We start from the raw sequence: 24,144 nt of genomic DNA on the forward strand, positions 1-24,144 counted from the left end.
GGGATTTATATTTGTGCGTCAGCTCTATGAAGACCCTTTGCCGTAGCCTACGCACGTGGCCTAGGCCGGTGTGAGCATTTATACTTGTGCAGTGGTGTGTCTGTGTCACTCTGCAGGTACACCTCCAAACCACTAGTGAGTGTCGAGGTTTCTGTGAAGTGCTGTAAAGTTTAGTTGATCAAAGACACACTCAAAAGACACATTAAGAATAACTTAATAGAGACAATTTTAAACACAAGTACACTTATCTGCTTCATTATAACTCACAGCATTCACAGACCTTTGCTGGACACATTTTCCCCACAAATAAAACATGCTAGTATTTTTAGCACAAGCCTATGGCATTTTACATTGTATAAATTAGCCTAGCAGCTAGTGGACTTTTCCTCTACTCACACAAAGCCAAGGACAACAGCAACATTTAACAAAGGTATTGGTACATAATTTGGCTCCATTACAACTCACATGGTTCACCGACAAAACAGCAGTCTTATACTAAACACGTTTTCCAAACAAATGTAACATGCTAACATTATTCGCACAAGCCTATGGCATTTAACATTGTATAAATTAACCTAGCGACGAGCGGAGATTTCCTCTTCTCATATGAAGCCAGGATAAATTCCGAAGTATAAATCCCCAAAGGATAAATCACACTCAAGACTTAAAATGCTATTTTGTGGGGGCTTTACTGTCTTCACAATTTATTGCTTCTTATCTGTGAAATTAAGTAAATAAAAGCTTTGTTTCCACTGAGAGAAATGGTTTTAGCCTCCAAATATAGACAGGAGGTCTGCATCGCCGACAAATAGTTACATTTCTGGGGTGGTGTCTGTTAGTTGGTTGTGTGTTCATTACCTCTGTCATTCATTTGGCTGTGCTTTTATTTATTTTTTTACCTATTTTTCATTTAGTGTTTTCTGTCTTTGACTAAAGTTTATCCCTGCTGTAAAAATGATTTCCAGCCAAAAACAAACTTTTGGCTCCATCACTGCTTCGCTGCATTAAGTGACCTAATCAGTGGGTTTATGTTGACTCCATTACACGTGTTTATTTTCTTTTGTTGTATGTTGACAAATCGAAATTTTCTCTGCATCACAGTTAGTGTATGTTCACTTTTCACACACTGTTTCACTGTGACCTTCAGAGAGGTGTCTCAATAAGAGGAAAGACTCAATAATATGGATTAAGAAAAGATTAAAGGATGAGACCAGGATCGGACGTCAGTAGTCAACATGAAAAGGCCGTAATGACTCTTGTAATAGATGTAGCCACAGTAAATCTGAGGATTATGCTGAATGAGTCATTGTGTCTACCTTCACACATCCTGCTTGATGTGTTTGTGTGTGTGTGTGTGTGTGTGTGTGTGTGTGTGTGTGACGCAGGCCCGTAAAGCCCTGGCAGACAGGCAGAAAGATCTGGAGGTGAAGACCCAGCAGTTGGAGATCAAACTCAGCAACAAGACGGAGGAAGACATAAAGAAGGCCCGGCGGAAATCCACACAAGCAGGTCAGGAGTCACAGAGCTTTATGAGAGAGCCAGTCACAGTAGCCATGTTTGGAAATAGTTTATTTGTGCTCTATTTGAACTTTACTTGTCACCAAGTTACCAGACAACTGCACCGAGACACACGAAACAACTCCGGGTTTAAAGTAAACTCAGGGTTTTAAAAACACAAGGAAACAGACTTTAGCATCTGTTAGCAGTGTTGTAAAGGTAAAGAAGGTGAAACACAGCCAGAAATATCCGTCACATGTTCAGCTAAAATTAAGGCAACTACAGTCTGATTTATTTGTCTGTCCTGAATCAGACATCGCCTTTAGTCTGGTTTTGCGTAGGCTAGTTTTGTAAGTCTTAAAGGAATAGTTTGACATCTTATTCGCTTTCTTGCCAAGAGTTAGAAGAGAAAATTCCACTCTCATGCCTGCACAGTTAACATTAAGCTACAGCCAGCTATTTAGTTTAGCTTAACAGAAAGACTGGAAACAGGGGGAATCAGCTAGCCAGGCTCTGTATAAAGCTAACAAAATCAATATATCAGTTACTTAGTCTGTTAAAAAAAAACATTAAAACAATGACAGCTTTGTTGTTTTACAGTTATGTGTTGGAATATTTTGTGGCTGGAACTAATTCAACATTGTAAAATCAAATTAACTTCACATTACAACAAACATGCATCAAAATCTGCAAGTTGAAATTGGAATTCATAGTTTTAAGACAGTAACTATCCACATGTAACCCATTCTTTCTCTAAACTAGGGGTGGGCAATATCACGATATTTCAAGGTATTTTTGCGATAACGATATTTTTGATGATATGACAAGTTAGTAAATATATGTTTTATTATTAATTTAAGAAAAAAGAATTGCAACAAAATAATTGATATAGTTTTACATGTCAACCAGTTTGCCTTTAAATGTTCAGTAAAAACTAAAGAAAAATGATCTCTCATTTCTTTAGTTTATAAACAACAACAGTAACTCAGAGTGCGATTCAGATTCTGTTTACAATATTAATAGTTAACAAAATAAATTTTACCACAAATTACACATTTAAACAGCTCCCAAATACAAAAAGTGTACCCTGGGATCTATATATATAAATCAACAGGTGATTTCCTTCTTTTAGCAAAATTCTAAATGATTGAGTTGTCCTTTTTTTTCCACCTGGACCTTTATGCTCTGCCATTTCTCCTAATCATCACGCTGTAACCTGTGACAGGCTGTTATGCTAACATAACTATTGCACATTCAAATATAATATATGCAACAAAAACTACATATTGTGTAGTTACAAAAAAAACCTACATATTATGTAGTTTTCCCATAACTGCATATTATGTATGTGTTTTTTGTCGAGCCGCGAGTGTCACGTAGGTTTACATTGACAGACAAAATCACTTGACAACACAGACTCCCGTGTGGACGAGAGGAGGAGACGCTGTGCTGCTGCCGGAGGAGCCGCTGAATGAGAGCGGTAGCTCGCTAAAATAGTCTGTACATAAACACTACTGAGGCTGCTCCTCTTTTTGGAAGCATCGTGGAGTTAGTAATAATTCCACTTTCAGCCATGCTTGTTGTTGCCGTGAGTAACAGTATGACGTCAATATGCCAACAAGTCAAAATAACGCTAGTATCACGATATGAATTTTTCATATGATTTTAAAGATTATAGAGGTATTATCATGAACAAGATGATATGGCACACCCCTACTTTCAACCAATAAAATGCCAATCTGCCCTACACGTCAAACTGTGATGTGCTAGGTACCCCACTAGCATCAAATTTGGATGCTCAGTGACTGCTTGTGACATGCATTGTGTCTTTTCAAAATAAACCTCCGTTTTCACAGGAAATGTAAAGTTTCTGCTCATTAAATGCACACAGTCTCTTTTTAAAATAAACTTAGACCACAGGTAAAAACTTTGTTTTCAGGTTTACTTCCATAGGTTTAGGCAACAAAAGGGAGTAACTTAATTGGTCAGGTTTGGAAAAACACCCACTATGGTTCGGCTTAAAGTAACTACGTTTGTTACTAATGTTATGTGAAGTCGTCCCCAGTGTAGCATGCTACACATATTAGCACACTGCATTGCTAATAAAATAACTCCATTGATTGACTTGTGGTTTCACAAAGGAAAGTCTGGAGTTTGTCTGACCAGTCCACCTCCCTTCCCATCTCTTTGCCTCCCCACCCACCCACCTCTGCGGACTTTCTGGCTCTTCATGCTACAGCATGCTGGTAGTATCAAAAACTGCATTGCGTCTCATACCGCTTCTGGAGGGTGCCTTGCTGCATTGGTATCTGACACCAAGGGCCACTGACCAGGTGTCAGATTGGAGTAAAACCAGACTGCCACAGGAAGAATTTATGGAAATCTGGCTAGAATGCTTCCGTATTGAGGAACGAGCAAAAAAGAAAACCCACTGATGTCAAAATTTTATTTGCCCCTTTTTATAATCAAATTAAGAGGTTCCATTAGCCGCACTCTTATCTTTTATTTGAATGAATTAATGTTTGTTTTACTGGCTGTTCACAGAGGCGACACTTCACTGGTCCTCTCCAGCGTGTGATATAACATTAAATTTGATGTGAAGCTAATTTGGTTTTGTATTGTGTAATTAGTGTAAATTGTAGAAACGGACGAGCACAGCAAACGACAGACATCCCACCTGAGATACTCTGTGTTTGACATTTTAATAAGAAAGAAGATGAGTTAATGTTGTAATTGTTCTGCTCGGCTTCAGCAGACAGAACAGCACTGCAGGAACCTATCTCTGTCTGGCTTTCTTCCACTCAGTAGATTAGTCACAGTCCACAGCACTAATCAATAGCGCTCAGTTACAGTTAAATTATGTTGGCCTTGTGTCGGTCATCAGCGCTGCTGTGTCAAGGTTGGGCCAAATGTCATTACGGCTGACTACAGTCGCTGTCAAAGAGAGGGATGTGTTTTACCTTCACTGAATGAATTTTAATAAGCCTCAGTCATGTTTCTGGTTTACTATCTGACACTCCCTGTTTTATATAGATATACAGAGAGCTGAAATATTCTGCAGTGTTCGGCCAATTGACAAAAATTGAAAGAAGATCTAATTAGGATTTGGGACAGAGATACAATAACTAGGAAAAATCTGAAGATTTATACTCGGCTCCTTTGCTGAATTTTTAGAAAAAAAGCCCAAAGTTGAATTCAAACTGCGAGCAGTTCAGGTTTTTAGCACTGGTTTAAAAATAGTAATTGTCAAACCAAATCTGAGACCTGTTTCATTTTTGTCCCAGAAATGTGCAGCATTGTGGGCAAAGGGAGTTTCAGCTGTCAGGAGCAGTTATTTTCAAGAAACCATTCCACATTTTTGTTGTAAAACAATCCCAAGATATTAGAATAGAACTCATCCAACAGTACAGCCTAATTTAGACCATATAACAACCATGACAACATGTTCAAGTCCACGTTAAACCATGAGTGATTTGTGAGCGCCCTCTGCTGGTCCTTTAGGTTTTTGCTCGATGTGTACCACAGCTCACACTGATAATAATAACAGACATGCATCTGAAAAGGAGCATTTAAAAAGCCTGATGGAAAAGAAGTAACCTTGTAAATGCTGACTGGTGTTTTCTTGTGAACTGACCTCTGACCTCTCCTTCATGCTCTTGTCTGTATTCTCCAGGAGATGACCTGATGCGCTGCGTGGATCTGTACAACCAAACCCAGTGCAAGTGGTTTGAAGAAATGGTCACCACCAGCATGGTAAGATCTTCTCTTTGGAGAGAACTAATGTTTAGCCTCAACAAACACACTTGAACTCAACATTGTTTGATAACTTTGATTAATTTTATGAGAATCACCTATAAGATTAATTCAGAAATGATACAGGAAAAGGACCATTCCTTCTGCCCAGGGGGTGTTAGGGACCTCAGTATGTAAAATACAGTTACTTTTTGTGGATTTTTATTTGTGGACGATTTTGAAAGGACATTTTATACAGAATTACCCGTATCAAATCCCATATAAGTGTATTTTTTCTTTTGTTATTAGAGTATTACAACATAAAGTAAAATTTAAAAAAATAAGTCACACTTCCCATTTCTTTGTCTGTGAATGACTTATGGTGAAAAAGGATAAACACTTGCTCATAAATATCCAATATAACATAAAATATTTGATGTAATAACAATGTTTTATCACCTTCATCAAATATGCAGCTTAATTTGTGTCACAGGAAACTTAAATACTTTTTTATGAATGGGGATTTAACATGGTGATAGGAAACAAGAGAATATTTGAAGGGACAGTTCACCCCCAAATCAAAAACATATATTTTTCCTCTTACCTGTAGTGCTATTTATCAGTCTAGGTTGTTTTGGTGTGAGTTGCAGAGTGTTGGAGATATCGGCCGTAGAGATGTCTGCCTTCTCTCAAATATAATGGAATAGATGGCACTCAGCTTGTGGTGCTCAAAGCGCCACAAGTCGGCGAAAAAAGGTTGATTTTGCAATTATGATTATCATTATCATTACTGGCAGTAGTAGCAGCAGGAGTAAACATATGGCAGTCGTGTCAAACAAAGAGGAAGAATAGCAAATGTCAACAAAACACAAGGGTTAACAACTTCTCTCAGCTACTGGCGATGAACTTTTGTCTTTCTTCCACTTCAGGAGCTGGAGAAACTGGAGGTTGAACGGATTGAGTGGATTCAGCAGCATTTACGCCAGTACACGACTCTGCGGCACGAAACGGACATGTTCAATCAGAGTGTGAGCTCCTTTTTCTTGATTTTTCTCTGTGCATGTACTGAAGATAGGAACTTAAGTTGATATCAAACTGATGTGCTATGTATGAGTATTGAATACCCTCTAGAAACAGCCCTTTAAACGTGCTTGATTTTCTTTTAGGTTGGAGATTATTTGCATTTTGAATCAGTTCAACAGCAAACATCTGAGCATGCCATTATTAGATGTGCCAGTGATTGCAACTGGTTTTGACATGATTTGCGTGCCACTTTGTGTAACTGCTGTGACACAGTGTGCCCTACAGTTGGTCTTTCCCCCTGCCAGCCTTTCATCCAACACACTGACGCTGTCATCACTGTGTGCCCCAGAGAGAGCCCACCCAGATGCTCTGCTTATTTAGGAGGGGAAGAGTAAACCCTGTAAATCAAATGGGACGTAGTCTGCCAGCACTGTGGGAATAACAAGGGTGCTTCTCTGTGTGAGGCTGATGAGACAAACTTCTAAGAGATGATACACACACTAGAGATCAACCTCTTGTGATGATTTGTAAGCAGAGTTTATATTTTAAGTGTTCTCTTTTATATGTTATAATACTCACTGACTTACATTGATGTACAAAAAAAAACAAAAAAACTGGAACAATTCTTTAGTGTTTTACCCAGAATTTAGCTCGTCTGGATAGAAAATTATTTAATCTCAGATTACTGATAAAGTAATTACAGGCATTTTTGTACCTTTAACCCTTTGTAGGGAGATTTAAAATGCCATGAAGGGCAAATACCCATCTAAAGTTATGCTAACAGAATGTCGTGAATGTGAAAACCTCTATAACAGTGATTTAATAATTACTGTAGAACAAAAAGGCATTCTAGCATATTCTAAAAGCATCTCTACACTTTGAATACAGACAATAAGGTTTAATTCTTTGTTACATAAAAATGTGTTAGTAGAGTGTTCACAGGTGCAAAGTACAGTATAGCAAAAGGTTCTTGATTTTACAGAAAGTAAACATAAAACTCCTCATCTGTAGCCTAATGTTGATCTGTTTCAGCTGTCTCTGTTTTATTATAGCTAGCCAGCTAGCTTAGCAAGCTAAGAACCCTAGCCTGGCTCTGTCCAAAGGTAACAAAATCAGCCTGCCAGCTCTTCACCTATAAACATGTTACTGCTCAATTGCTGCACCCGCATCCTATGATATCAGCCCATTAAATGGCCATTATCTGTTTGTTTTTTTTAGCCATATACAGTACATATGGATTAGAAGGGGCCTGCTGCACCCATTAGGTTCAAAGGCCGTTATCAGCCCATTAAATGGCCGTTTGCATATCCAACATTGGGAAATGGTCACAGTTTTTTAGGCTTGTTTTTTTACTTATGTTAAGTATAGGCATAAAAACTAGTGAAAACAATTGTTTCTTGTTAAAGTGAATATTGACTTTTTGGTTCACTTAACATGCGAATCCCACTTTCCTGAGTAAAATTCCTGTTTTGTTTGTTTGTTTGTTTTGTTTTTTATCCATCTACCACCCCTTCCTCTCGCACAACATGTACTTTCTCACTTTTTATTTTACATAGCCTGACTTCCCCCTTTGCTCCCATAATTATTATTACTGCCACCACAATAAATGGCTATTTTATGGCTTGACAATGACCCTCTGAGTCTAAAACTGTAGTAGGTGTGACAGACCCCTTCTAACCAATCTCTGAGATGCTTATAATGACTGATAATGGCCATTTAATGGCCTGATAACAGCTGGACTGGCTGGTTCAATTCAAGTTAAACACAATAATTCCCCTTTTCCTCTCTTTGTGCTAAGCTAAGCTAACTAGTTGCTGCTTGTAACTTCATATTTAGTGGACAGACATGAGAGTGGTATCCAGTAGTGGACTGTAACTAAGTACAATTACTCAAGCACAGCAGTTGTACTTTACTTAAGAATGTTAAGTTTCATGCTACTTTATATTTCTACTCCACTTCCTCCAGAGGCAGATGTCATTTTTTACTCCACTACATTTGATAACTTTAGTTACCTAACAGATTCAGATGATAAATACAAAATATGATAAATAATGATCAGTTATTAAGTAATAAACCTATGAATGCATAATAATTATAATCCAGTAATATGATATATGATTTTGAAATGAGGCAATCTACATGATGAGTACTTTTAGTTTTGGTTCCCTAAGGTTTATTTTGATGCTAATACTAAATGGCTCTCTGCCATAAAGTGAAAAAGTGTACAGCTAGTTTCCAAAATGTCAAATTAATAATTTAAATCATGAATACCAAATTTTCTGCCAGGTAGTTGTTGAGAACTCAAACTTTGCACCAAAATGTTGGACGGACAAGCACCTTGAACCAGGCGAACAGACGCAGACATTTTATGGTGTTATGTAACTTTTATTATGTCTGTAGACGGTGGAGCCGGTCGACCAGCTGCTGCAGAACGTGGATCCAGCCAAAGACAGAGAGCTGTGGGTGAAAGAGCACAACACTGGTGAGGTTCGGCCAGTGGACATGGACATATAGACTATCCTGACCTGGGATCAGCCATTCTGTCTTCAGTATTACAACACATCCACAGAGTCCCAGAACCCTTCTGATAACACTGATCCAAGGACAGTGCATGTTCAGACTGCTGAGTTCTGCTCATCCTCTCTCTGACTGGAATAACAAGAGGAAAGGTTCATACTTAATGCAGTCAGGAAACAGTAACAGATCAAAGTACCAGCATGTTCCTTCTAAATTTTAATCCTCTCATAACCAACATTAGCTTATTGAATGCCATTTAACATATTCTGCTGTTTAACCTGTTGTAAAGTTGACACTATTAGAAAAAAATTATATGTATTTTGAATCGTTTAGTTTAGCTTCAATTGACACTTTTCACAGTTTGAGTGAACCAAACAAAAAAAAAAAAAGTCTGATTATTGATATTACCTTTATTTTAGATACGGATATTGAAGCATATTGAGATCCTAGACTGAATATGATATATTTTCATATTTTGCTGGTTCATTTTTGGTGGAAATGCATGTTTTGAATATCTTGCTTTTTCTGTATATGGAGAGCTGCACAATTTGTGGAACCATGATGGTTGTTTTTGGTGTAGTTCATTGAATTTACACAAGGTATTCTGCATCTTGTAACTGACAGAATCTAGGAGATTTCTCAAAAACACAAAAAACAGAATTGACGTGTACAACGTTAATATCCAGTAACCTCAATTGTTTTAAAAAAAAAAAATACAAACACACACAGTGTTTAGGAATGTGATTTTGATTATGCTCGCCACAACTCAAAACAAGTGGTGGATCAGATTTAGGCCAGGGTCTATTTTGGATCAGTCCGGAGGAAAAAGGTGGTCCAAGTTACGCTGAAACACCTTTTAGTGCCTAACGGTTATATACCTGGAATGTCCTTGACATATTCTACTCTACTGCATCAGTGTACATTTGTACATACAGGCTAGATGTATTTTGCTGTCAGATGTTTAACAGGCCCAAATGAGCTTTGAGGCCGATGAGGTGTTTGTACTGTACAATGTTGTTTGTTTTATTTTTGGTAAATGTACAGAGAATATCTTTACGATGGTGGTTGAAAGCAGAAAGCAAAATTCAACAAATTAAACGCTCCAAAAGAGAAGATAAGGTAGTGAATTTGTGACATGGCCAGGGCGTTATGGATCGATCCAGTCATCCCAGCTGCACAATTTAAACATTTTATCAGCGACTGCATGAACAGTATGTGTCTATGTTTACATGTGTGTGTCTGTCTTTGTCTTAACATTTCTGTTGTGGTCTATCTGCTCTGGATTTATTTGGATTATTACCTTTCTGTGGCCGTTCTTCTCAAATTTCTCAAAAGCACGAAGCTGATCAGATAACAGAAATCATAATCCAAGTCCAGCTGCTGAGCACAAGAAAAGAACTGCTAATAAAAAAATATACAAATGCTTACCTGCCTTATCACCAACTTTGATAATGCATAAAGTGCATTACATTATTTTTGTGTTAAATGACGAAAAGTCATCTTTATTTCAGACTTTGCATTAAACCCAAGAGGCTTCATGCGCAGGTTTAAATAGCATATCTGTTGTAGAGGTTTTATCAATGTGTCAATGTTGTGCACTAAATGTAACAAGTTATTATGTTCCAACTAAATGTTCGACAGTTTCATGATGACGTAACGGTTGAGTTTACTGCCCTTCTGTGATTAACATTTTCATAACGTGCATTAAATCCGATGTTCCCGATGTTTTACGAATGTTTGATCATAGGTGACCTCTGTCCAGACGGTGTACTGTGGAATGCAGTGTCCAAAATAAATCTCCTCTTTGAAAATTTAATATCACGGTGTGTTATGTAACTATTGGGAAGCAATATTTTCATGGTTTTCAACACACGCATGTGCACACATGCACGCGCGCGCGCACACACACACACACACACACACACATATCTGCCTTCCCAGCTGAAACTTTGATCTTTAGTTTAAAGCCTCACCAAACGGCACTGAATCCAGTCCAGTAAAGATTGGAAGGGACAGCAGGACAGGTGGATGGACACTAGTACAGTGTGTGTTCTGACCAGGTATTAACCTGAGCCAAAACAGGCTTAGGACAACATGAACCTTCCATTCGGCAAAGCACCATTTTTCTGATGAAGAAGCTTGACTCTGGGGGCTCAGATTTCATACTGATTCTTTTGATGTAACTATTTATATAATTACCTAGAAAAGTGCACTCAGTAGAGTGCAGATATTCGTCAGGCGGCCGCCCATCCTGATCGCACTTTTTCCGCCAACAGGCACTGTATGTGAAATATAGATACAATGTAACTACTGTATGTGAAAGGATGTATTTTAAATAACTGAAACACAGCCACAAATCTTTGATTCATGTGATCCATTTGATGATTCGATCCGTTCAAAAGTGGACTTTTAACAATATTAACTTTGTCTGTAGGCTACAGAACAACAAAATAATTACTGATAACAATAAACACCTATAAAAGGCCAAAAAAGAAACCATTTATCTACTGAAGCCTACTTATTTGCTTAGGGTAAAGGGAAATATCAAGGTAAAATGACCAAATCAACAAAATTGTGCAGGTAAAGTGCTTCCAGTTTGGTATGGCACCATGCAGCACACAGAACAAGCAGCCCGAACAGCTGCACCCAGTTGAATTGTCCCTCCCGCCTCCCCACCTCCCTTTCTGTCAAGATTGCAGACCAAATGTTTTTATGGGTGTCAGTTTTTTTAGCCATGACGAAGGCCAAAATGTGACCAACAGATGGTCAAGCTTGTCATTTTCAGCCAAGCCGGTATCTGTAAAACTTGCACCCCATAGAGAGTGGTCAAGGGCTCATTTATGCTCAATGTTAGATACAGTACAGGCCAAAAGTTTGGACACACCTTCTCATTCAATGCGTTTTCTTTATTTTCATGACTATTTACATTGTAGATTCTCACTGAAGGCATCAAAACTATGAATGAACACATGTGGAGTTATGTACTTAACAAAAAAAGGTGAAATAACTGAAAACATGTTTTATATTCTAGTTTCTTCAAAATAGCCACCCTTTGCTCTGATTACTGCTTTGCACACTCTTGGCATTCTCTCCATGAGCTTCAAGAGGTAGTCACCTGAAATGGTTTCCACTTCACAGGTGTGCCTTATCAGGGTTAATTAGTGGGATTTCTTGCTTTATCAATGGGGTTGGGACCATCAGTTGTGTTGTGCAGAAGTCAGGTTAATACACAGCCGACAGCCCTATTGGACAACTGTTAAAATTCATATTATGGCAAGAACCAATCAGCTAACTAAAGAAAAACCAGTGGCCATCATTACTTTAAGAAATGAAGGTCAGTCAGTCCGGAAAATTGCAAAAACTTTAAATGTGTCCCCAAGTGGAGTCGCAAAAACCATCAAGCGCTACAACGAAACTGGCACACATGAGGACCGACCCAGGAAAGGAAGACCAAGAGTCACCTCTGCTTCTGAGGATAAGTTCATCCGAGTCACCAGCCTCAGAAATGGCAAGTTAACAGCAGCTCAGATCAGAGACCAGATGAATGCCACACAGAGTTCTAGCAGCAGACCCATCTCTAGAACAACTGTTAAGAGGAGACTGCGCCAATCAGGCCTTCATGGTCAAATAGCTGCTAGGAAACCACTGCTAAGGAGAGGCAACAAGCAGAAGAGATTTGTTTGGGCCAAGAAACACAAGGAATGGACATTAGACCAGTGGAAATCTGTGCTTTGGTCTGATGAGTCCAAATTTGAGATCTTTGGTTCCAACCGCCGTGTCTTTGTGAGACGCAGAAAAGGTGAACGGATGGATTCCACATGCCTGGTTCCCACTGTGAAGCATGGAGGAGGAGGTGTGATGGTGTGGGGGTGTTTTGCTGGTGACACTGTTGGGGATTTATTCAAAATTGAAGGCACACTGAACCAGCATGGCTACCACAGCATCCTGCAGCGACATGCCATCCCATCCGGTTTGCGTTTAGTTGGACGATCATTTATTTTTCAACAGGACAATGACCCCAAACACACCTCCAGGCTGTGTAAGGGCTATTTGACCAAGAAGGAGAGTGATGGAGTGCTGCGGCAGATGACCTGGCCTCCACAGTCACCGGACCTGAACCCAATCGAGATGGTTTGGGGTGAGCTGGACCGCAGAGTGAAGGCAAAGGGGCCAACAAGTGCTAAACACCGCTGGGAACTCCTTCAAGACTGTTGGAAAACCATTTCAGGTGACTACCTCTTGAAGCTCATGGAGAGAATGCCAAGAGTGTGCAAAGCAGTAATCAGAGCAAAGGGTGGCTATTTTGAAGAAACTAGAATATAAAACATGTTTTCAGTTATTTCACCTTTTTTTGTTAAGTACATAACTCCACATGTGTTCATTCATAGTTTTGATGCCTTCAGTGAGAATCTACAATGTAAATAGTCATGAAAATAAAGAAAACACATTGAATGAGAAGGTGTGTCCAAACTTTTGGCCTGTACTGTATGTACATGCACACAGACAAGCCTTCTGTTCGTACACTGTGCTAATTTCTTTGGTATTTCTGCATGTTTTCTGAAAGCTTATGGATACAGAGAAATCGGCGCACTACCAGTGGAGATCGTGGGGGTGGTGGAGTGTAGTTCAAGCGAGACATCACCACAGGACATGACAAAGACATTTGAACGAAACAAACTGGTAAGAGAGACTGTCTGTTCACATGTCCTGATGCATTTAATGACCTCACAGACCATCACTGGCTACAATGCTGCCTCCGTTAAATGAGTACATTATTACAACCTCCTCTACTGTCACCATGTTGGTGACATAAAACTTTCAACTCTGCCATCTAGTACCATCTAGTGGATGTATCTATGCTATGATAAAGGTTGCATGGAGGTATGTGGGCAGTGACATTTACGTTTGAAATGACCGCATCTATTTTTGTATGTAAATAAAGTATAAATGGAGAATGGGGAGTCAGCAGTCAATGACACAGGTTTTGGAGCAATTTTGAATATATTAGGCTGATTGGTCCAGTAGTATGCCAGATTAACTGCGTACATAGCAATACATACACTCACACGCGGAGATAAATGTATTGCAATAAAAAATTACAATACCCTCCCACCACCCAAATAATTTCCATACTATCCCTTTAAAGTCAATTTTGCACATGTTTAATGAGGGAGGACATGCACACAAAGCATTAGGAAACTCCACAGGGTACCATGAAGTAAAAATAGTGATTTCAAAATGTACATTACATAATCAAAGTAAGCACAGTTTTCTTCTTTGTCACTGATGACATCGATGTGGTAGAAGCCCAGTGTTTTCAGTTCTTACATTTCCATGGACAACATTTCCTTTTCTCTTATTCCAACATATCAGATTCAAACTAGCTGGCACACATGGAGGGAGACTTGGGACGTGGGAAGAGAATGTGAATAAAAACAAGTAAAAAATTGTCACACATCATCACATATTAAAGCTACAATACGCTAGACAACAGATAACAGCTAGAGAAAATACATTTATTGTTATGTTATATTACTTGGAAGGTTATCCACGATTCCAAGATTACTGTAACTGTTAATTTTATGACACATCAAAATTCCATTACTTTTCCAAAACTTTAAAGGATTTTACTAATTCCATGACTTCCCCATGCCTGGAAAATGAGATTGTGAAATTCAAAGACTTTTCCAGATTTTCCATGAGCGTGGGAACCCTGGTCTTTGCATATTCCATACTTTAACTACTTAAAGTCAGAGTATTTGTCTAAACTATTGCATTAATTTCTCCGTTATCACTTATAGCTTGCCTAACTATATTTATAACTAAACATAAATGCTATCCAGCAGTGCATTCTTCACTGTGCCAAGCTCTCATTATCCTTACTAGACACCTGAGTAAGGAGGTTGTCTCAACTGACCTTCAGCTGCTAATCGGATTGGCTAATATGGGTGGATTGTTAACCTGAGCCTAATTCCTCTCATAAGGAGCTCTCGTCCTGACTTTCATGCTATCAACCTAATGAATGAATCCAAGTGTGAACAAACATTGCTGCTCTGTTGCCAGACATGAGAGAGTAAACTGGTCATCAAGGAAAAGCTGTGTGTAAACACAGAGGGGGGCAGGGGGAGCCAAGAGACATGTTGAATTCTGCTGACAGCAATATCTCCAGCTGTACCGTCACAACCACTAACGAGGCTAGCAAGCATGCTAGAGAGTAAATAGCGAGAGTGCGGATGTAATAACTATGCACAAGGCCCTTTGAACTCCTGCATAAGCGACACATTCTCACTCTGACCTCCTCACATATCAACGTTTGGTCAAGGACTGTCCATGTCGAGATATGACATGCAAGGTACCCTGGGTGCGTTGGCTGCGAATTGACGTTTTTTTCATTCAACAGCAAACGCACGTGGTTACATTTAGCCAACACATGCATGTGGTTGGGTTTAGGAAAAAAGAACAGGGTTTGGCTTTACAATCTTATGGGAAGAGAACACTCGCCTCCTGGGTGAAAGTCTGTGGTTGTTGGACCCATCCACCACCCATCCCATCCACCCCACTTTTCACCTCCCTATAACTTCCGTCATTGTCCTGCTGCATTTCCCCCTGACGCAGCCAGCCGCCGTTACTATTGCGCATCATGCCAATGTGAAGGAATGGCTTTTTTAGTTGGTGTCTGATGCCTGAAATCACTGCCCACTCGCTAAAATTTGACAACTTTGGAGTGAGACCGGGTTGGCGTACGTGATGTCAGCAGCAATAAAATCTGAACATAAGTGGTCTGCTGGAGATGCATGGTAGACACAGGTGTGAATGGCGATGTGTCTTGGCTGTTATCTTGTGGTTAGATCACCAAAACGTATGATAATACAAGGGCTGCGTTCAGCCGTGACAAAACATAGCAAAACATTTAAAAGGAAACGGTGGTGCGTTGAACAATCTGTTGTCCTACACTGCCTTTAATATGGTAGGGTTTCATTCAGTTCAATTCAAAACGGCTTTATTTATATATATTCATTTATATACACGTTGCTGCTGATTAAGTAACACCAGTGACACACCCACCAGAAAAGAGAAAAACATATGCCTTCCTCAAAGCCAGTTGCACACCGTCTCACGAGAACATGTTGTTCAGCCTAAAAACTACAACCTGAAAAGTACAACCTTAAAGATTGACCATTCCCCTGGTATAAACAGGTTCACACAGGCTAAAACAAAAACAGATGTACTGCACTGGAATGGACATTTCATAGGAGGACATACATACCGTAGCACTGTTGTTTGGGAGGCCAGTATTTTTAGCTTATGTTTTCTTAATCTCTGATGAGATATCATGCCTATTACATGACTTAACACAGTAGATATATGACATATTGTTCCTTTAATTGTTCTCTGGGTACAAAGACAAAAATACAACACTGGCTTGTTGCTATGGCCAAAAAATTAACAAAATAGAAAAAGAGAAAGGTGTAGATCAAGTGGTCAAGACCCAGATCATGTTAGAATGTAAACAGAAAAATAAAACAGTCTTAAGATGATATGAGGGGGCTTTCTTCTGTCCCCCTTTGCTGCCAGTATCTTATTGCTTCTTCTCTTTGAGCTTGTCTTTAATTTTCTGTGGTTCGTCATATTGTATCAATCGCAGGATGTCCTTGTTGTCCATCACACCTTGGATGAATTCTCCCTCTGAGATTTTGTCTGGCAAAGGATCAAACACGGCACAATTAGAGCAGTATAAAGACACGTGGCTGCTTGTGAAGGAGCAGTAAAGCTTGATAAAGAAGATAAAGAGAGTGAATGAATTGTGAGTTACCGTTGTCCTTCTTCCCAAAGAATTCCCAGATTTTTTCCGCCCTCTTCTCCGGCGTATTTTCATCCTCGGGGAGGTGCTTCTGGTCATCAACAGGAATCATGTTGAATATTGACTGCAGGAGATTAATTTTTGAATGTCTTTACAGTGCATGCTTAATTATATCACAAACAACACAAAATAACATTTTAAAGAATATAAAGCATTTACTGGTTCCAGCTTCTCATGACTTGCTACTTTTCTTTGTATAACTTTATATTGAATATACTGGGGTTTGAGCTCATTGTCTGACTAAAGGAGCACTCTAAAATTGGGAGATTATGATGGCAATTTACACCATTACACTTTTATTAAAGAAAATAATTGTGTAGTCGAGCCTGGTTATTATTCTGCTCATTAGAATTTAAAATCATGTAACCAAGCCTGCAGCATTATGAACTCATTAATCATTTACTTACAACCCCTTTTGTTTCCATTACACGTCTTTTTGAGGGATTACAGGTGTAAATAGCAATACATAAATTGATAAATTATCTGCCAAGCAGAAAATAAATAAATTAAACCCAATTATGAAACAATGCACCATCTTGTTTTCAATGTTTATTCATGTTAAAGGCTTTGGAAAGAGCCCAAGAGGAAGTCAAACATTATTAATTATTGCAAGAATGAAAAAAATATAGTATAGACGAAGGTATAAGTACCCTAACAATCTCTAGGATTTCACTTTTGCTGATGGTTCCATTCCCGTCCACGTCGTATAAAGCGAAGGCCCACTCCAGCTTCTGCAGAGTCTTTCCCCCGGATGTCAGGTGCAGAGCAACAATGTACTCCTTAAAGTCCAACGTGCCGTCCGCATTGGTGTCGAAACTCCTGAACACATGCCGTGCGTACTCTGTGGGGTCTGCGTTTGGGAAGAAGCTGGCGTAGATGCCTTCAAACTGCTGCTTGGTGATCTTCCCGCTGGGACATTCCTTCAGGAAGGACTGGTACCAGGTACAGAGCTCAGCCTCTGAGTATTTTGTGTTGGATTTCAGTTCCTCCAGGAGCTCCTTCGACAAAGCACTGCTCTTAGTATTTCCCATCCTGCAAACTGACTCTCACAAAGGTGACACGTCTTCTTCTCCCTCTGTCCTCTTGCTTTTCCTGTGTTTGAGGTTAAAACTTCTGCGGCGCTTGTTGGAGTCACTCTGCCTCGTACTCACCCTGGCGGCCCTCAAGGTGCCAAACGGGATTACTGTCATCACTACCTAAATCCAGACAGCTGTCTTGAAGATTAAGGGGATAACCACGACACAGCACTATGACACCTTTTTGAAGACACAGTTAAATACTGTAGGTATAAGCAGTGGATTAAACACAACAGGTGGCTAACACTTTAAAGGTCAACATCTGGGAGACCTCCTATCCCTTTTGCAGCATTATTGCATAAACGGCAATCCCATCTGCCATACCTGGGCTAAATAACTTTCTGTAATATTGAGTTACATTGGACCACTTATAATTTGATGCTATCAAGCCTTTATACGTTCCTCCACTTCACATAGATTTGCCTTTAATTTAGCTGCCATTTTACAGTATATTTTTATTTAAATTTAAAGGTATAATACGCAGGATTGTTGGTTACCGTTTGTAAAAATGCTCGCCAGCAGAAGTGAAAGTAAAAGCCACACCAGATTCATTTTTGTTTGGTGTCTCACCTCGCTACATTTGTGTTTTTTCAGCACTGTGTCTCATGAATTAACAGTCCAATGTTAATATACAGTAGACTACATATAGTTTGTGATACAGTTAAAATGGCCAAAAATGTGAATAATTGCGTTGCAGGACGATTTAAGGCGCACCCCTAAATTTTCTGCTTGTGCTCCTAAAATTTTCAGTTAGGGGCTACAGCACTACTAAATAAGTTAGTCTTTAGCCCTTAACAGTCAATAAAATTAGCATCACGTAATCTTACAAATTGCTGAGCAGAAAAAAATAAACATACATAAACTAAGAGCTTCCAGTTGTTAATATGCTGAAAATTATTACTCACCCTTAAAGGCTTGGACATTTTTATACACTGAATGTCGGTGAAAAGCTGCTGAGTCTCAGCTATATAATGTGGTTTCCTTGTATATTAGCACCTCCATTATGTGAAAATTGTAATGACACACAGTCCTGTTTTTTAATTCATAACTAATCAGAGACTTTCAATACATCCCCAAAAGGAAAAGGTGGTGTTTTCACAAAAGATGATGTTTTATCAGGTTGTTTGTTGGTTGCTCTCGGGACCAGCTCAGTTTACGTGTACTCTTTAATAATCAACAGTAAACCTATTTCAAATCAAACTCTGAAGTTTTTTATTGAGGATTAGAACAGTATGGGTGACAGTCTAAGAACAACTGGCCTGCATGAAGATTTGTATCCAACAGGGTCTGTGTGAACTCTTGTGGACATGGGTGGATGGCGACATTTAAATCACACAGACCAAAGCAGACCCTTGCAGAAACTATGACTTGGCCTTAAGGGTACAATTTCAGTCCACGTCATAAGTATGGAATTGACTGAACTGAACGTATTCCTAAAAGGAAAAAGGCACAACAAGCTATTGCTTGATTTAAGATGATTGTAGTTGCACAATGTTTTTATTTTTTCCATAAATAAAAAGTATTTGAGCAAGTCAGCAACGGAGCTACTTCCTGAATCCAAAGGAGTTCCCTCAGGGATCTATCCTGGGTCCTGTTCTGTTTACCTTACACATACTGTACATTATATTATATCAGCACATCTCTATACCAATGACAAAATCTTATATCATAATGCTCAAACTATGACCCTATTAAACAACTACAGCTTTAACAATCTCCAAAGAGCACTGACTAACTGCTGTTTCAAACATGTTTTAAATGCAGGCTAAACTAAATTCATTTTGTTTTCCGAAGTGACAGACTATGATAACTTACTTGGGCTACTAGGCTTTACTGACAATAAGCCTTTTTACGCTTATCATGATTATGTATGTTTGTGAGTATTTGAATTTCTCATTGGTTATCTCAGCTTTTCACTGCACACCATGGGTCTTGGTCTAGATCCAGCAGACTGACAGTGAAGGTTTTGTTGAAAACAAGGCAGAGACATCAACAGCGCTAACAGGGCGGTGAGGGATTCAGACGAGGCCGGCCGGACGCTGGGGGTCGTGGTGAAGCCTCTTTGTGGTGTGGGCTGCTCCTCCACAATGAATGGGATGAGATTATCTGTGTCTCCAGTGTAATAGTCTCAGGCCAGATTACAAGACCATCTGCTGCAGTGGTTCCAACACCACACCACAGTGAGTGAAGGTAATTTATAAATTGGGATAAGTGGGATGTGTGTTGTGTAATGGTAATGTCAGTATAAGCTAAGATAAAAGATAGAAAACAGATGTGTTCCATGTCCTAATAATCCTAAAATCCTCCACTGTTGGTGATATTTTTTGATGCACCTAATGTCTGATTGATGCACACTGTAGTGATCTCAAATGACACCTAAAGCCACATTAAAGTACTCAAAACAAAGGTAAGAGAAAATAAGTGAAATATATGCATAAAAGAGATACTGAGGATCAGTAGAGACCAACTGGTTTTCTCAACTGGTAAATGGATATAGTCCTCTTTTTGTCTAAATTGGAAGCATCTATCTGAAACTCTGCATAGCTACCTTTGCAAAATCAGATTAGGAAACCCAAAATCATTCTTTAGTCTTTCAAATGTCATCATGTACTTTTACATAATCACATAATATTTAGGTTCTGTAATGAAATGCACAGAATGTCGAGCATCCCTGCCTTGGGAGGAAATCTCACATCTGTCAGTGAAACTTTGATATTACGGTTTTTACTCAGAACGAGTTTCCCTTTAGCAGGTATTTATTATGTAAAAAAGGGATAATCTGGGAAATGTTGACTGTACAAGAGGCTTACTGCTTCATCAAGTGTGATGCTGGACTTATTTTTCCTGTGTAGTGTTTACATTTTTATTACATGGAAGCTAATGTTCCAAATAATCTCTTTGTGTTCAGGGGAATTACTCAGTGAGATGCTGGCTACGACTCAAAGTACTGCTCTCAAGTTTAAAGACAAATTTACCTGACTCAACATGAATAACAAATCAACATTCATTGATGCAAATACTTAACTTGCAAAGAGATCTAAGACTCTAAAGGCTTTTCTATGTTCCCACACATCAGACCTTCATACCCATTTGTGAACTGTTTGAAGAAAATTCTTCACCCACAAGATGACCATTTGTATATCAGTTATTCACTGCATGAGACCTTGGATTTGCGAAGAAGGATTCGTCACTTGAAGCCCCGTGGCCCAAAAAGACTTCTTCTCACTGACTTACATTGTGAAAGAGACATCTGTAAATCAGTGAATACATTTTTTTGAGCGGCACAACCCCCGCAAAATTGCATGTTTCACAATCAGGATTTGATTCATTCGCTCTAATAACTTTTCAAAAGTCTAGATCATTTTATAGTCATTCAAGTTACTGGAGGGCTTAACCGGATGTAGGCCATTCAGCCAGCGGAAAAGGACACTCGGCTGCACTCTGTGGCACTCAGTCGCTCTAAGTCTCTAGTACGCCAGCTCTATGGGCCGCACAATGCAAAAGCAGTGCCGATCATCTGGGTAATTTTATACATAGCAGTTGAGCCATCCTGACTTCATGTGCCACTGAGCGGCACCTCATTAAAAGGAAAGGGGCCCTGTCACCAATGTTGTATCCAGTTTCCTCTAATGCATTGATGTCTGAAGACGAGATAGTGTGGATGGGGAAGACCCGTAAACACTGACCAATCAGAGCAGACTGGGCTTTCAGGGAGAGGTCTTAAAAAGACAGGTGCTAAAACAGAGCGATTCAGACAGAGACAGAATACCAAGTGGCAACCTCCAAGGCTGAGAAATGAAGCAAATGCCGAAGTGCCAAAAACTGCAGTTCATCAAGGTCCACTTGAGACTGGCTCCAAAACAGAGTCAATCCCCACAGATCCCCATGTTAAAATGCCCGACTTTACAGCAGAAATAAACATGTTAATGGCCTGGTACAAAAACAGGTTTGGTCTTAATAGCTAATTTCAATATTCATGACAACTGTACAGGGAGGGAATTATTATGTAGCTCACCCGTATACATTTTATTAAGGCTCAGAGTTATGTATTACATTTTACAGAAGAAAATAAAAAAGGTTTTTTGATGTAAAAATACTCTGATGATGATTTATTTGGCTTATAACATGAAATAAATGATCAAATTACACAGGGACACAGGATGAAAACTAGGGAAATGTATTTTTAATTTCTCTGGGTAGGTAAATACTGTATTTAGACCTTTCCACAAGGGCAAGTCAACATGAAGATGAGTCTAAATTGGTGGAGTTGCAACTATACACTTATACTGATTAATTGGTGTGCATGCAGCTTATTAAAACCACATGGCCATCATTAAGAGCATGTGTATATTCAAATCAATATACTGCATATCTGCAGTATACTGCAGTTTGGCTTTTTCCTTTTAGTGAAGAAATGTTATTTTGTTGTAGTTCTCTACTTATCTAACCAGTCAGAGCATTGCATATCACCAAAGAAGCAATAAATGGTTGTTTTTAGTGAAAAGATAAAGCACACTGTGATGTTACTAATAGTTTCTATTCTAATATTGTTTCTTTATACTATAGACCACACTCAGTTTCGGTGATCATTTACAGAGGGAGAAATACTTGAAAGTATCTGCAAATAACTGTAAACCAAATTTAAGGGACTGTCCTAAGGCCTGTTGTGTATTTTAACCTCACTGTATTCTGACTGCATGAATAGTCTCTAGAGAGTTTGTAAAAACTAATGATGTACAGCGAGACATTTTTCTTCATACTATCAGAGGCAGAACTCATATAGTTAGGAGATTGTTTGCATAAAAACATGTTTTTCATGTGGCATGTAGCTGCTGTATTCTATGGTATGTGTCACTGAGATTTACTGTAAGCTTTAGGGTTCATTCTCAACCGTAGAAATACTTAACTGAGAAGATTTTACTCTGAAAAATGTCATCGTGGCCAAACTCAGATGCCTCTGGTGCACGAGGTAAGATAGACTCAACACAGATGAAATTTTACATAATGCTAAATGTCTGTGCTTTGAAAACTCACCAGGGACACCAATTTGTTCCCTAGCAACACGTCTTAAACAACAGAGCAGCTCTGTGTCACATACTTACTGTACAAGGAGGAACATTATTGGAAATGTGTCACATACAGTACATTCAATGAAACCACACTGAGCAAACACAGCCTCCATTGGTTAGTTTTTAACCACCATAAAAAAGGCCAACCTAAAAATATAATAATCAGTTTAAGTGTACACGTGGTTCAGCAGTCAAGAAACTCTTAGTAAAAAGTAGAACTTATAAGCTTTGTATAAGACTGCTTAATTTACCAATTTAAACCTTTACCAGTTTCACACATCAATCCTTGTTAGGGCCATGAATAGATAAACTATCCAGTATTTTTACCATAAAATATGAGAAAATAAACATCATTTTATCTTGCAGCACGGCTCCAAGCATGGAAATGTTTATCGGTCAGTCGACCACTTTGGTTGAAATATTTCTGGATGATTGATTGATGATTGATTTGCTACAGACATTCTTGGTACCCAGAAGAGGAACCCTAATAACCCAGGTGATCCCCTGAACCTAGGGTTGATACTTGTAGTTTTGAGTAAAATATCTCAAGAAGTATCAGATGGGTTGGTCTTAAATAGGCACAGACATTCGTGTTTCCCACAGGATGAACTGTAATAGCTTTGGTGACTCTGACTTTTCATCTGGGCAAACATTAGGGACATTTAAATTTGTCTACCACTATAGTTTAGGACCAAATACATACAAAACATTAGCCTTTGCTTTACTTTGTGTTTAGTGCTACTTTGCAAATATTAGCATGCTAACACTGGTACTGAACTAACTAACTAACTAACTAACTGATGGTAAACATGGTAATTATTATACCAGCTTAACATCAGCATTTTAGCACTGTCATTGTGAGGATGTTAGCATGCTAATGACACCAAGAAACAGTCTCTTGGTCTGGTTCTTGTTAGCCATTTTCAGCCTGCCCACTTTATCTTGCCAATAAACAGGCTGGTGGTACTGCATTAATTCCTCTTAGTGTCACCAGACCGTTTCTCTGCTCATTTACCCATGTTTTAATCCCAGACAACACCATCTGATGTTGGCGAGACTTGAAAAAGGTATGCAACTCACATCATTTCAGCTTTTAAAATGGCACTAATTTGCCTGCACTAAACAGCTGAAACCAAAGGTGACACATTTGTTACTGAAACTCTGAGCTGCAGAATTCAATGACAAAATTAATGGAGTGATGGAAAATTATCTAGAGTTAAGGCAGCAGATGTTTTCTCCTAACATCTGTCATCTCCTTCACGTACTTCTGTAAGTTATTTGTCTTCATTTGCGCTACGTTTTCCCATATCAGCAGGCTATTAGACATGAGGAGATTTGTCCTGCATGCACACACATTGGATGGATGGAT

General features: G+C 39.0%; 2 protein-coding genes across 4 annotated transcripts in view; one reads left to right on the forward strand and one right to left on the reverse strand.

Moving 5' to 3' along the window:
• gas7a (growth arrest-specific 7a) overlaps positions 1 to 10,585 on the forward strand; it is a 31,362-nt gene extending 20,777 nt beyond the window's left edge. For 2 of the 3 annotated variants that reach the window (XM_033644962.2, XM_033644961.2), the window contains 4 exons: positions 1,386 to 1,509; positions 5,171 to 5,250; positions 6,159 to 6,257; positions 8,653 to 10,585. In XM_033644962.2, the coding sequence (XP_033500853.1) occupies positions 1,386 to 1,509; positions 5,171 to 5,250; positions 6,159 to 6,257; positions 8,653 to 8,766 (417 nt within the window). In that variant the 3' untranslated portion in view covers positions 8,767 to 10,585. Of the gene's footprint in view, positions 1 to 1,385; positions 1,510 to 5,170; positions 5,251 to 6,158; positions 6,780 to 8,652 lie in introns of all 3 variants that reach the window. The other variant, XR_013488079.1, reaches the window with a different exon arrangement.
• A 5,220-nt stretch (positions 10,586 to 15,805) lies between these two features.
• rcvrna (recoverin a) lies at positions 15,806 to 17,735 on the reverse strand. The gene is made up of 3 exons (XM_033645672.1): positions 17,281 to 17,735; positions 16,583 to 16,694; positions 15,806 to 16,467 (listed from the first exon to the last, which is right to left on the reverse strand). The coding sequence occupies exons 1-3, from the start codon at positions 17,659 to 17,661 to the stop codon at positions 16,349 to 16,351; spliced, it is 612 nt and encodes a 203-aa protein (XP_033501563.1). The 5' UTR covers positions 17,662 to 17,735; the 3' UTR covers positions 15,806 to 16,348.
• Positions 17,736 to 24,144: the final 6,409 nt, after the last annotated feature.

The sequence above is a fragment of the Epinephelus lanceolatus genome, chromosome 18 (genome assembly GCF_041903045.1).
Source record: "Epinephelus lanceolatus isolate andai-2023 chromosome 18, ASM4190304v1, whole genome shotgun sequence".
Lineage (NCBI taxonomy): Eukaryota > Metazoa > Chordata > Actinopteri > Perciformes > Serranidae > Epinephelus > Epinephelus lanceolatus.

Bases quoted from the DNA above. Each gene is read 5' to 3' on its own strand.
- rcvrna (XM_033645672.1), bottom strand. From the start codon at position 17,661: ATGGGAAATACTAAGAGCAGTGCTTTGTCGAAGGAGCTCCTGGAGGAA. The intron at 16,695-17,280 runs GTACTTATACCT...AATCTCCTGCAG, and splicing joins AAATCCTAGAGATTGTTAGG to TCAATATTCAACATGATTCC. The intron at 16,468-16,582 runs GTAACTCACAAT...ATCCTTTGCCAG, and splicing joins CTTTGGGAAGAAGGACAACG to ACAAAATCTCAGAGGGAGAA.